Source organism: Spinacia oleracea, chromosome 1, assembly GCF_020520425.1.
Source record: "Spinacia oleracea cultivar Varoflay chromosome 1, BTI_SOV_V1, whole genome shotgun sequence".
In the NCBI taxonomy this organism is placed as follows: Eukaryota; Viridiplantae; Streptophyta; class Magnoliopsida; order Caryophyllales; family Amaranthaceae; genus Spinacia; species Spinacia oleracea.
In genome coordinates, this window is record NC_079487.1 from 126449870 (window position 1) to 126463416 (window position 13547).

Consider the following 13547-nt stretch of genomic DNA (forward strand, 5'->3'; position numbering starts at 1 on the left):
TTAAGCCAGATTGCTAATGAAATAGTAAGACTTACACCCCTGGCCGTGACGGCTGTGAGTTGTGACAAAGAGGTCTTCAAGGTAATCCAAGTCAAAATTTATTTAACAGAGTGTGCTTAAGATAAACAAGTTATTATCTTTTCTAGTCAAAGTTTATGATAAACATATATTATATACAAATCTCATATTAAAACACCAAAAAAGTTAAGGATGCCATGTCTGACTAGCAATATTTGCTAGTGAAATGTCATGCAGGCTGCAGCACACCAGCAGTTTTCGGAACATTGATTTGATTCCCTGTATTGACAAATACAAGTATATACATAATGTTTATACAAGACTTCTTCATGGCCAATAATGGAAATAAATAATATTTACATCATAATCTCGCATTATCAGACACGATAATGAGAAAAATGATAAGTAATTACATATACATAAAATGATAACTAATTACATAAAATTATGGACACTGATCACAGAAAGATGCTGTGATTCCCAACTCTGCATGCAGGCAGCAGATCGCCATTCTTCCGGTTGATAGATTTCTTTAAAGCTAAATGCATAGAGAACTATCGTGCCTTCCATGCATTATAATACAGCACCATCATTTGAAACCTTCATGCCCAATATATACATTTGGACTCCTTCCAACTTTTGACAGCCTAATCACACAAACAAAAACACAGAACAGTTTTATTTCATTTTCTGTAAAGATTCAAAACCACAAAATAAACCATAAATATGTTTAATTCCACCATCCAAATTTAATTGACACGTTGTCGAAACCTCTTGCTGTCTTGCAATCAAGGTTTCAACAAAATTCACTTAAACACCCATTCATAATAACCATCTTCTTCCAATCTCCCCAATCCAAATAAGTGGGAACAATTTGTGCATGTTTGGAATTCTAATCTCAAATACTTCATGTATTTCTACTTTAAGAAATGTGACAAGTTCATCCGTAATTCCACACATAGTATACATGACTTTTATTTCTGAACAGAGAATGGTTTTCTTTGACAATTACACAAACATTATGGAAGCAATAAATAATATTGTACAGACAAAGGAATAAACAAGTGATATGTTATATACTTTGGAATCTCAAAAGGATAGACACTGTCCAAGGGGTGACTTCTCTAGCATAGAGGCGGCAAGCATAGGAACAGGTACTTTGATTCAAATGTCTCATCTCATCTGGCAAATGAAGAATAATGCACTATCATCTTGGACTTATTCAAGTAGAAATTTCCACTTGAATGCAGGCATTTCTTCTTACTTTTTTGCTTTTATAATTATTTATTCTGTCCTTATCCTGTGAAAGCCATTTGCATAAGTTGACATCTGACAAACTGACAGATGAAAACGATACAAATACCAGATGAAAATGCCTTCACCAGTATCCATTCAAGAGTTAAAGAAGTTCTTGTTTGATTCTAGTAAAAGAAATTCAGAATTAAAAGTGAAAGACTAAAAGGCATTGAACACAATTGACATACCAAGTATAACGAGATATCTAGCAACAAGAAGGAAAAAACATCAATATTTTCCACAGAGTTTCGTATGTTTTCCATGTATCCATTTACCTTAATACACTCATATCATATTACATTCTCCAAAAATTTAGGATAACCTCTACTACAAAAGGAGAATAGTACACTAAGAGCAGTATCAAGCTTCATTGGATAACTCTAAACAAATTTTTCAAATACATTTCATTTTCACTTGATGAAAATGACTGCGCAACAAGGCCAATTACCCTTTTTGTATTTTTATAACATTTTTCAAACAATCCAATTGATTATTTCGGATTTTCGGTGATCTGGAATCACTTTGGAGGTCAGCAACGGATATCTTTAAAAAAAGCTTAAATAGAAAGCCAACCCAATAATTTAATGATCAGGAAACATCAACAATGTCAAATTTTTCAATTGTTCTTACTTTCCTAACTCTATTCCATGAAGGATATCACACGATATACAAACTAAGAAAAAGGGTAATTAAATTTGAGGCTTCTTCCCACATTGGGCATCATATGACTTGTTAAGACCAGCCTGACAGTAGACCACTCTAATTCCATATATTTGTGAATTTCCATCTATTGGGCATCTATAGTCAGCATGTTCTTGTCAGAAACCAGACATTAGGACTCTTCCATTCACAGTCAGCTTAGATCATCAGCAAAAGGTCTTGTATGATAAGGTCAGGTATAAAAATTGGGTAAGCAGCCCTTGCAAAATAATTGTCATGTGCTCTTCCAAAATCTGCCTCATGTTTCCCAGAGATTTAAATGCTTTACACCCTAGCATTTGGATTCGACTCGAGGCTTTTTTCTTTTAGCCTCTTAATTGAGGCAAGAAATTCAACGTTTTAAGACCATACTTTTGTTCTGCCGAAGCCTTACTCAACAAGGACCTCTCTCCTTAGTAAAAGCTTCTACTTCTAAGTGAGAAATATGTACAGTCCAAAAACGAGTCTATGTGAGAATTTTTCCTTCACCAGTTCGTTTCTGCCAAATCGTAGCTCTCAAGACTATTTTTGAGAGGCTATGAAGGTTCAATATGAGATTGAACAAGAGGAATCCAACAGCTAGTCCACCAAAGTTATAATGCGGATTATTAAGCAGCAAGAGTCTAAACTCCAAAATGAACCTAAAAAACTACTCCGTAGTAATGTAATAATCATCCTGAAATAATCTCAGTCATAGACTATACATCCAAAAGTATCTTTTTGCCATCAGCTAGACTTGTAAAAAATCGAATCGACCCAAAACGCGTTACAAAACCGACCCGGAAATACGGGATCTTCAACAAAATTTTATGACCCGAAACCCGATTTTATCCGAACCCAAACAACCCGAAACATAATGGGTCAAAACCCGACCAAACCTGTTTCCACCCGACCAATCGAAAATCATTAACTCATAGTAATAAATGAAATTATGAGGAGTTTAGCACAATAAACATTTTATTGTTACTATTGTTGGGTGTAATATGATTTTGGTTTGACTTATCATTTAATGGTTGAATTTGACTAGCTTGTGTATAATAATATAGTATTTTATACATTTCTTTTGTAAATTTTAATGAGATGTGATTATATTTATCATACTACTTGGTGAAATTATAATAGGCGTATTAAAATCTCTCAACCCGTTGGGTCAACCCCAACCCAAAATTCGAACCAGGCCCAAATGAACCCGAAAGTATTTATTACAATGACAGGTCTACCATCAGCCCATCAACAATGTCTTTATGTTGGATTCAGTTGATAGGTAGGCATAAAAGCCATGAAGTGTAAAAAAAAATTGTTTACCTAATGTTCTTTTTCACAGAGGAGCAACAAGATTAAGGTAGCTTATCTTAAACGTTTCACCACATTTTTTTGATACACAGAAAAACCAAGGGAAAAAAAGAACCTCCAACACTATCCTTAAACCAAAATTAACTTTCACCTCAATCCAAAACATATTTAGTTAAAACCCATCTTAACCTAATTTCACAGGTTAGCTATGAGGCTATGACATAGGTTAGGTAATTATTTATACACTAGCATACCTTCAACGAAATCCAAAAAATACGTTGACATTATACATTAGATTTAGCCTGTAACCTATATCATTGTAATGGACTTTGGACTTATAGGTTATAGGCCTTTTGAATAAACAAAACAACCTATATCATTGATTTTATTTCCAACATAAAAAGAAAAAGTAAATAAAAATCAACTACCATAGCCCCAACAACAATAAGAAACTCGATGAAGAGGAAATTTACCTTTCTTAAGCAACATAATTATCCATGTCTTCAGCTTGATTTCCCAGCAAAGGCATCTTTTCGGTCGGAGAATGCACGCTGCCTAATTGATCGGCATGGATTTTCTTCTCTTCTTTAGCCTTCCCCCACATAACAGAGTAGAACCCAAGAACTATTATAATCACCCCAAGCAAACTGCAGCAGCACTATAAATCAGGCGTCAAAAACAACACTTCCAAGGGAAAAAGAAAGGTCATGGCGATACTCTTTCAAGAGTGTGGCAAGGGCCCAGTGCTTCTTTGTTTGAGATAACAAATTACTGGAAATGGAACATGCAACCTTCTAACAACGTCTGGCGTAAAGAATACAAGTACATTTTGAGTTACAAAAATAAATAAATAAAACCATCTAAGTATAGCATATTTTTCTTTTAATTGGTAAACTCTTTTGATCCATTTGAAGAATCATTCAAGTATATAGCCATGGTAATGATACAAGGTTACAAGGGATGAGAATCCTAGCGGTTTCATGATTCCGCAAGAAAGCTACATAAGGATAATTAGTACTACAAGATTTACAACCTCTGTCACACATAAATGTTCCCACTAGATGTCTGACCAAAATTTCCTAAACATTAACTGCTCTGAAATCTATCATTTTCCCACTGTGCTCATTATTAAGTTTCAATTTAGCATAATACGTTCATATATTTTGTTCAACTATAAAATGCAATTTTGTTTATCGGGGGAAAAAGAAGAAAAAAAAAACTATGCAATGCAATTTTTGTCTGATTAACTTTTGCAACGCGATATTTATTGTCTTTATGTCTAATCAAACAAGGAACACAACCAAATAGGACGGAGCACCAATCCAACCAAATCATTTTCTCGAGCATAATGACCACAAAAATTGTCAAAATCACAAGAGAAAACTGACAAAACATAACATCAATAGCAATGACTATATGTATGAATAGATAACGACGACTCTTAAGTCTTACGTAAGAAGGAAGAATACCTTCCAAGATAAAATGTATCCCCAAAGAAAACAACACCTGCAACTGCAGCTATGGCAATCCCCAGAGGCTTAAACATGCAAACAAAAACAGGTCCCTTCCTGCGCAAGCACCATGCGGAAAGGCCAACTTGGAGGGCCGAACCAAAAACTGCCTGTACAATTGAATATTCCAGCAAGGCAACTTGTCAAGGATTACAGCAGAAGTTCAAAGATACTGATTTAAATTTATTTTTTTCAAGATTAAAACTTCTTGTGACCTTGAGGTTCATTATTCTAAGCAAAAAAACGCTTTGTTTTGTATATTATGCATTGTCTAATCAATCTGTGGGACTCAAATGATTACAAGAGGTATAAATCAGCTCTGTGAAAGTAAAACTCGTATTAAATACAAATCTCATACCCTAATAAAATGAGCAATCTGATTAGTGAATACAAAGCATGAATTTACCGAGTAAACAACTGCAAGCAGCCTCAATGTGGGCTTCAGACTCCAAGCACTTAGATCCCTTTCCACAATAAATGTCACAATTCCAGATTGTATAGCAACAAAGAAGCAGTAAAAGAACACAACAATGAGCTCAGCTGGATACTTCTTGAGAATTATTGCCTGAAAGTAAACATTAACAGTAAGATTTCAGCTCATCCTATTGATTGTTGGCATTAAGAAGGATTTCTTGAACATACTTGTATGATGACCCAGCTAGATGCCATAACACAATCAACAGCAAGAAAGAAACCACCAAGAATCCATTCCTTCTGTTCTCCAAGAAAACTAAGTTGATGAGAGTGCAAAGGCACAGACCTATTTAGAAGTGGTGGACCTTCATAAAGAGTCGCAATGAATGCTCCAGCAATCGACACTATGGTTCCCAGCAATTTTGCCAGACAAGTCATATTTCTTGTATTTACTATTTCCATCCTGAAATTACAAATTTACAAATAAACATTGTATTATATCATTTCTGCACCATTGCACCATTTCCATCCTGAATTACAAGTAAACAGTGTATTATAATATTTATACAACATTTCATTTGAAACCCTTTAATATGTAAACACAATAATGGAGACAACTTTTCCATTGAAGAGAGAGATATTTAAATATAGGCAGTGACATAAATAAAACATTGTCAGTACTCATGAATCATGCAACATTTTACGGTCTATATGCCTGAGCTAAGGTGTGATCCAAGTCTATGTTGGTAAGAAAGAATGAAAATTAAATGATTACAAAATCCAGTATACTTTGGAACACTTGGAAGGTCTGGGGCCCTCTGAGCCTCTAGGGTGATAAATAATGAGAAAAAAGACAACTAGAAATAGAATGAGACAAGGGGAAAAGAAAAGAAAGGAGCATTGGTTTTTATAATTTTATGTTCTACTTCTTAGAAAACAAAAGGTTGATTGACTAACATGTAGATACAAAAATCTACTGTATACATGTATTTTCAAAACGAACTTTCAAAAGGGGAAGATATAGAGATTTATAATTGACATAAAGCCATTGAATTTGGGAAGCACCAGCTCATGAATAGGTGGTCATCTATTTACTAATAGCAGATGACATACAGTGATGCACTCTGCAATATGAGCATTATCAGTTGATGGTCCTAATTGGTATATTACATTATGAAGCTACCCCTAAGGGAAAACCGTGCTCATGTTTGGAAAAATGGGAATTATAGATAATGTTGCGGAATACGGGAGGCCTGGGATACAGTCTTACAGCCTTACGGGTTTATCCTAGTGCGCTCTAGAAAGGGTCTGGCAAGGGAGATTGAATACAGCCTTACGGCGTTACCCCTGCATTGCTTGTGTTGTTTGGGACCCTGATTAGAAAAACAAGTAATCTACATTTCATCCAATAAAAAAGTAACTACTCCGAAAGAAAATATTAAGCTTATAAAGCTAACATCAGATTGCCGCGGCTCAAAAAGTAATTTGACTTTTCAAAGGCTTCAAGCAATAAATCAACCGAGTTGCTCTTATACATGCCCTACCTTACCTAGTCTCTGAATAGCACTAGTCCACTACACTAAAACCTGTAACAGAAAATCATATGCACGAGAGATAACACAAGTACAACAATGTAAATGGCCTAAGTTTGTAGTTCATGGTCAACTTTGGATCACCATTCATTCTTGGATCAAAGGGGTACATGTCTACGCCGCTACAAAATGAAAAATCCACAGACTATTTTGTATGCTAGTAGGAAGAAAATCTCATTTGCAAGTAGTGAATGTAGTTCCAATGTAAGCCACAATACATCATAAACAATGAAGATAACAAAATTTCCTCTTTTCCTTATTACACACAACTATCACTAGTCTCCATCCTAATCTAAAATTCAGCTTCCACAAAATTAAAAGCCATTGCAACATGGTTACACAGGACTGATTTCGAGTCTAAGGTGCTTACCACCAGAGGTCTAATGTTCACTAACAAACATCTTCATAATCAAAAGGACAAACTCAGCCTAATATTAGCTAAACAATAGCGTAACAATGTCCAACCAACAATAAGGACAATAAATAAACAAGAAGGCAAAAAATCCATACCCAAAGATGATTGCAAGCAAAAAAGTAAGTCCAGGAATAAGATTCAGCATAGCCGCCCCAAGAGTAGGAGAGCTATAATTGATACCAGTATACCCAAATAACTGAGCCAAATACCTAAATCACAAACAAAAACAACCAACTCATTACAAAAAATCCGAAAGGGTACCATAAAACCCAAATCAGTAACCCATAATTCAAGAGTTTGAGCACAAACCCATTACACAAAATCCAAAAGGGTACCAGAAACCCCCAAATCAATAACAAATTAGAACACAACTCAATACACAAAATTGTATAGAGTATTATAATTATTATTCACTCACCCAAAGAGAGCAAGCAGGAAAAACCATCCAAAGAGAGAGAAATTGATTGGGGGAAGATGTGATCTGCAATCAAACCCAACAGAAGAGTCAATTTCAGCTTAAGTTTGAGGGAAATTGATGAAATTGAAGGGAAGTGAGAAAAGGGGGGAGACCTGTGGAAGAAGAGGGAGAATGGGAGGAGGATAAGGGACGCAAGAGCATTGGAGTAGGAGACGAAGACAAAAGTGGTCATACCAGTGTTCATAGCTTGTTTGCTGATAATCATGAGTCCTACTTGGCAACATTCCGCCATTAACATTGCTATGTATGGAGCTGCCTCACTCTCCATTTTTATCTCTCTCTCTCTCAACTACTTGCACTTCTGATTTCTGAGGAAGAGCTCAAGAGCAAGAGATGAAGAGATTAGTGGAGTAGATTACAGAAGTGGAAAGGCTTCGAAAGTCGTCGGAGATGCAATATTGGACCGGGGCAATTTTGGGGCGGGTTTGCCGTTTGTGCAGAATTTTCGACTTGAATTGGATTTTGGCCAATTTTTCAGAGTTTGGGCATGATATGTGGCCATATGGGCCCGCTCTCTTTTCACTGTCCTTTTTTTTGGGGGTGTTTTATATATTCTACTGCCGTGCTATGGATTGGTTTTTTTTTTTTTTTTGGATGTTAGCACCCGGATTTGCCCTGGTTCACCCTTAGGGTTAATCTGAATTAGGGCGAGTTTTGGGTATATAAGTTTCAATCCCCTCCCAATTGTTGTTGGGAGGATCGAATACGGGTCATCTTTATCAAGTTCAGCCTCAATCACCACTGAATCAACAAACAATTGGTTGTGCTATTGATATATTTATCACAAATTCTTATTTACAAGGGTTGTACAATAAATATTGTACACCGGAGTAAAAGTTAACTCAAAATGCTTAAAAGTTAAGCTTATATATGTAAAAGTTATCTATTTTTTAATGATAAATTTTTTCATTTTAATAAAACTTATTTCTTCAAAATCACTAATAATATATAAAATTAATCATTTAACCCTTTAAAATGTTTATCTATCGACTTTTTTTTTTACTAATATAAAAGTCAATCAAAACTAGGTTAAAGTTACAAAAAAAATGTGTAAAAGTGATCTTGGTGTACTTGTGCGCACAAGACCTTTTGTATATTTATATCTCTTATCTATACGTGTATTTTTTATTGTTCGCGCTTTTTTGTTTTTTTTGAAAAATTATTTGCCATATTAAATTGTTTAGATGATATGAAGTTACGGACGGACTTTCAATATATTTGGGTGTCTAATTTACTCTGTATTATTTTTTGGAAGCGTAGGTTTATCATTTCCAGTTCTAGGGATATCCTTATGAGCAGAATCTAAGTCTATTATTTCCAACCACATTCGTATAATGAAGGAACTCAAGCATTGATAGTAAGCACAAGACTCAAATATATTGCAAAACCGAATTGGATTGCTTTGGTGATTGCTAATTTGCTACCCTTGCGAAAGGATTCAATGCAAAGAAGGTGGTTTGTGCAAGTCCTCTTCCACCACCACATCACCACTCATTCCACCTCATAATGTGAATTAACTAGAATAATCAATAATCCTATTCCAAAACTAAGTGTTTAAATCCTATTCTGGCGATGACATTTATAGTTACAGGATAACTACGTTATCCTTGATAATATATATTTTTTGGTGCAAATAAGCCACAAGGGCGGGGATGAGAATCGATCCCAGGATCACCTGTGGATGAAAGCACTAACCAACTGAGTTATCCATCACTCTCAGCCTTGATAATATATGCTATATGCGAAGAAATTTTATGCATCTATGTCTCTATTCTGCAACATAGGAACTTTATGAGAACCTGTCTCCTCTTCAGCACTATTTATCAATCTATTTTCATCGATTCCCTTATGTATCTCTTCCTCGGCTTTCCCCTTCATCACGGTGTAGAATCCTAACGCTATGATTAGTCCTCCAATAACACTGCATAAGAAGCATTATTTTCCAAGTTTATTAGTATCACATTATGAAACTTATCACAAGATAATAATCTCAATAAGAGACTAATAATTAAATTTAGTCTATACGGATTAGTATTCCCTGTTAATTTATACTACGAATTAGTACTCCCTGTTATTCCCCTGTTCTCTAATAGTTGCAACGCTTTGACTACTCCGTATACGTTGAATGATGGTAAGATAAAAGTAAATGACTCGAGTAAAGAAATGCATAGTAACAAATAAAAATGATATGTGATACCTCCCAACATGAAGAACATCTCCTAGAAAAGAAACTCCCATGATAACTGCAATAATCATTTGAAGTGGCTTAAACATTGCGACAAATACTGGACCCTTCACTCTGCATGCCCAAGTATTCACGGTATTTACTATAGCAACATCTATAGCCTGGCCAAAACTAAAACGTTACGATTTTAGTGAAATGGAGGAAGTATATAATTCGAGGTTTAAGAAAATAACATAGGAGATTAGGAGTGACGATCTTTAATTAAGTTTGAATAATTACCCCAAATAGAATAGAAATTAGTTCGATGTCAAGGGTTGGTGTCCAAACACTAGCATCATTTTCTGCAATTAAAGTTACCATTGCTGCCACTATAGTCTCAAAGATGCAGCAACTTATTAGTGTTATCAGCACCTCTGAATTGAAGTCCCTTGCAATCCAAGTCTGAACAAAATGATGAAAATGAAAAAAGAGATAAATATTGTCGTCATTGTTGTTACAATTTCAGATTGAGAAAACAAGGGCGACTGATACTACAAGAAAACATCAATTTCCCGACAACCAAAAATAGTCGGAAAAATGGTCAAATTGGTCAGTAAATTTTTTTCTGACTTAAAGTAGTCGGTACAGTGTAGTCGGAATATAAGAAAACTACGACTGAATTGAATATCTTCTTTGTGTTAGTTGACCTAAATAGTAGTTGAAAAAAAAGATGTATTATCTTCACCTTAGGAAAAAAAATTAGGTCTAATAGTTTCAGATAAGTTTAAATTTCATCTGTCGAAGAGATATACCCTAGGAAGGAAAATAGTTTGAATTACCTACTAAATTTGACAACGATCATTTTTATACTTTCACGATGTCTATCCCATACGGCACATACTCATGTTCTATGCCCCACATCGGCCACAAACCCTCGTTCATGTGCAGAGCATACATATATGGGAGGAGAATGTGAGAAGAATAATGATCTAAATGTTTTGAAAATTTGAATAGGTTACCTTTGCAATATAAGTGAGTGAGAAAAAAATGCTGCTAGTAGCAAGCAAGAGCCCTCCAACGGTCCAATTTGGTTGAATATCCAACAAAGAATGAAGATATGTCTTGTTTGGTGAAGGGAATAGTATGATTGGTAGTCCTTGGTAGAAGGTCACTATGAATGCTCCACTGATTGAGACAATGGTTCCTATCAACTTAAATATGTTACTCTGTGCACTTAGATTTACCATCTCCATTCTGTAGTACATTTGAAAAAGCATCGTTTCGATTAAATTAATAACCTTAATTCATAAAAAAAATCAACATCTATGAATCGAGATATAAGTCCAATCAATAAGAACATAGGAGATTCCACCTTAGAAGCATAACACTTTAAGGGGAGTAGCTCCTTAACTTTATAAAGTGATTAACTTTTCTTATCGTTTATCAATGTGGGACATTCATATGTGTTGTTTGGAAATGCTCTACTTCATCACGTACGTGACGTACCCATTTTTTGTAAAATGATATCTGTAACCATACTCGATACCCGAATTTTGGATCGGGTACCCAAACCGATAGCCATATCAATCCAGGTACCCACTTTTACAGATCGGGTTTTGGGTTTTTGATTTGGATAGTTTTGCCTAGCCCTACCGAAAATTAGTTAGGTGGTGAGTTTCCGCGAAAGAACATACCAGTACATCCCAGAATACTTGGACAAATAATTTTCTCTTGTAAAGAGTAATAAAGAAGTTTTCTTCCAAAATCTAAAATAGGTTTCAAAACTGTTAAAACAGTGTCAATAATTCGTAGTTACCTGAAAATGATGGCTATGATGAAAGTAAAAGCAGGAGAAAGATTATTCATTGCTGAAGCAAGAGTTGGTGAGCTATAACGTATTCCAACAAACAGGAAGATGGAGCATCCACAACTGCGCACATCATAAAACCAAAACACCCAAATATTTATACAATCATTCAAACATGTGACACTATGTCATCTAATAAGAAGGACCAGATTACATGTAAGTCTATATGACCAGAAAACATATGTTTGTCTTGGATTTTAGAAATAGTATAGATTATACTCATCGATAATCACCACTTGACATAGGCGAGTCATTCTTAAGACTAGTGGTTGCATAAAAAAATGTACGCTTTATGCATATTGCACAGTGACCGATCTCATATTAACTCTAAACTTCTTACAATAACTTTTAATTTTGTCAAACATTTCTTGTTATTCAAGATGATCAAAGCATGTTATAGTGCTTTTAAGTGATGGTAATAGAAGATTAGAACCACTTAAATATTTTCAATATCTAATGTTTGGTAAGTGAAAAAAAGTGACACAATCACTCAATCCATTACTATATTCATATGAAGTAACATTATGGTAGAAAAAAATTCACCCTTCTTAATTCCCAATTTGATACTCCAAGTGATCGATTCATTTAATAAGTTATACGGAGTACCAAACGAGGATTGCTAAACCTCAAGTGGCAAGTGACCCAAAGATAACTATTTTTAGTACCAACACAACATATATCAGTACCAATAACACAAATAATTTGTATTGGTACTTCTTAGCAATGTATTACGTACCAATACTATACTAGTCTTAGTACCAATACCAAATTAGCGGATACCAATTACAAGCCACTTGTGTCCATATGGACACAAGTCACTTGAGGCCAAGACTTCCTCGTACCAAACAACTAATAATTGAAACAATGAAGATTACTATTTCTCTTTGTTATTTGTTCCATGTACTTCAATTCCATTTCCTTTCCTAAATACGTACCAAGCCTTATGAGTTATGATAATCTGATCAACCATAAGGGAGAAACTGAGAGAGAAAGATTAATACACACACCTGAGGATTCCAAGCAGAAAGAGCCGCAAAATTATAGACCATCCAATGACCGGAGGTCGAGTTTTTCTATTCAAAATCCAACATCAATAATAATAATAATAATAATAATAATAATAATAATAATAATAATAATAATAATAAAATGAATGGTAATGTAAAGAAACGAGTAATGCGACGACTAAATCCGAATTAACAAGATTGAACACGGGCGAAGCATACCTGTGTAAAAAGAAAGCCAAAGGAAGAAGAAAGAAGAGAGCAAGGGCATGAGTGTAAGTGGTGAAGATATAGTTGCTCATTCCTTTAGCCATGGCTGCTTTGCTTAATGTATTTGTACCCACACTTATTCCTTCCATTCCTAACAATATTATTCCCAACTTCATTTCCCACATCTTTCTCTTTCTCTTTTTTTTTTTTTTTTTTTTTTTTTTTTTTTCTCACCTTGCTTTTATTTTTCTTTGTTTCACCAAAACAAACTAAAACTAGTAGTACAAAAATACATATTGCAATATTCTTATACTTACCCCGGTTTCTATAATGGCAAGATCTACCTCAGTCACACATTACTTAATTTAGTAAGAGGTATTAGACAAGGTAAACGAACAAATTAATTATAAAATTACCTCCCAATAACTACTGTTGTTAAATTATTTTAAGGATTTTTTCATATTTACTACACCCTGAAAATCTTCTTTCTATAATCATCCAAACGTGACCTATATTTCTCTTTCTCATCACGTGATATTTATTATGAATTGATTCTTTTGGTCCTTAAATAACAATAATCCTAAAT

General features: G+C 34.6%; 2 protein-coding genes across 4 annotated transcripts; both read right to left on the minus strand.

Moving 5' to 3' along the window:
* Positions 1-273: 273 nt before the first annotated feature.
* Positions 274-8237, minus strand: LOC110782909 (WAT1-related protein At3g28050). 3 transcript variants are annotated; one of them, XM_021987167.2, is made up of 8 exons: positions 7809-8237; positions 7657-7719; positions 7334-7447; positions 5460-5694; positions 5224-5382; positions 4776-4927; positions 3780-3953; positions 274-665 (listed from the first exon to the last, which is right to left on the minus strand). In XM_021987167.2, the coding sequence occupies exons 1-7, from the start codon at positions 7982-7984 to the stop codon at positions 3785-3787; spliced, it is 1068 nt and encodes a 355-aa protein (XP_021842859.1). In that variant the 5' UTR covers positions 7985-8237; the 3' UTR covers positions 274-665; positions 3780-3784. The 3 variants fall into 3 exon arrangements, with proteins under 3 accessions (XP_021842859.1, XP_021842860.1, XP_021842861.1); XM_021987168.2 differs by lacking the exon at positions 274-665 and having other exon boundaries at positions 3790-3964; positions 7809-8173; XM_021987169.2 differs by lacking the exons at positions 274-665; positions 3780-3953 and adding an exon at positions 3977-4110 and having other exon boundaries at positions 7809-8173.
* Positions 8238-9220: 983 nt separating this feature from the next.
* Positions 9221-13479, minus strand: LOC110782911 (WAT1-related protein At3g28050). The gene is made up of 7 exons (XM_021987170.2): positions 12974-13479; positions 12755-12820; positions 11697-11810; positions 10900-11134; positions 10181-10342; positions 9914-10062; positions 9221-9637 (listed from the first exon to the last, which is right to left on the minus strand). The coding sequence occupies exons 1-7, from the start codon at positions 13144-13146 to the stop codon at positions 9469-9471; spliced, it is 1068 nt and encodes a 355-aa protein (XP_021842862.1). The 5' UTR covers positions 13147-13479; the 3' UTR covers positions 9221-9468.
* Positions 13480-13547: the final 68 nt, after the last annotated feature.

Excerpts from the sequence above, each read along its gene's own strand:
- LOC110782909 (XM_021987167.2), bottom strand. The coding sequence starts at position 7,984 with ATGGAGAGTGAGGCAGCTCCATACATAGCAATGTTAATGGCGGAATGT. Across the intron at positions 5,383-5,459 it reads CTAGCTGGGTCATCATACAA|GCAATAATTCTCAAGAAGTA; the intron begins GTATGTTCAAGA and ends GTTTACTTTCAG. Across the intron at positions 4,928-5,223 it reads TGCTTGCAGTTGTTTACTCG|GCAGTTTTTGGTTCGGCCCT; the intron begins GTAAATTCATGC and ends TCAATTGTACAG.
- LOC110782911 (XM_021987170.2), bottom strand. The coding sequence starts at position 13,146 with ATGTGGGAAATGAAGTTGGGAATAATATTGTTAGGAATGGAAGGAATA. Across the intron at positions 12,821-12,973 it reads TTGGCTTTCTTTTTACACAG|AAAAACTCGACCTCCGGTCA; the intron begins GTATGCTTCGCC and ends GATTTTGAATAG. Across the intron at positions 10,063-10,180 it reads TAATTTCTATTCTATTTGGG|GCTATAGATGTTGCTATAGT; the intron begins GTAATTATTCAA and ends AGTTTTGGCCAG.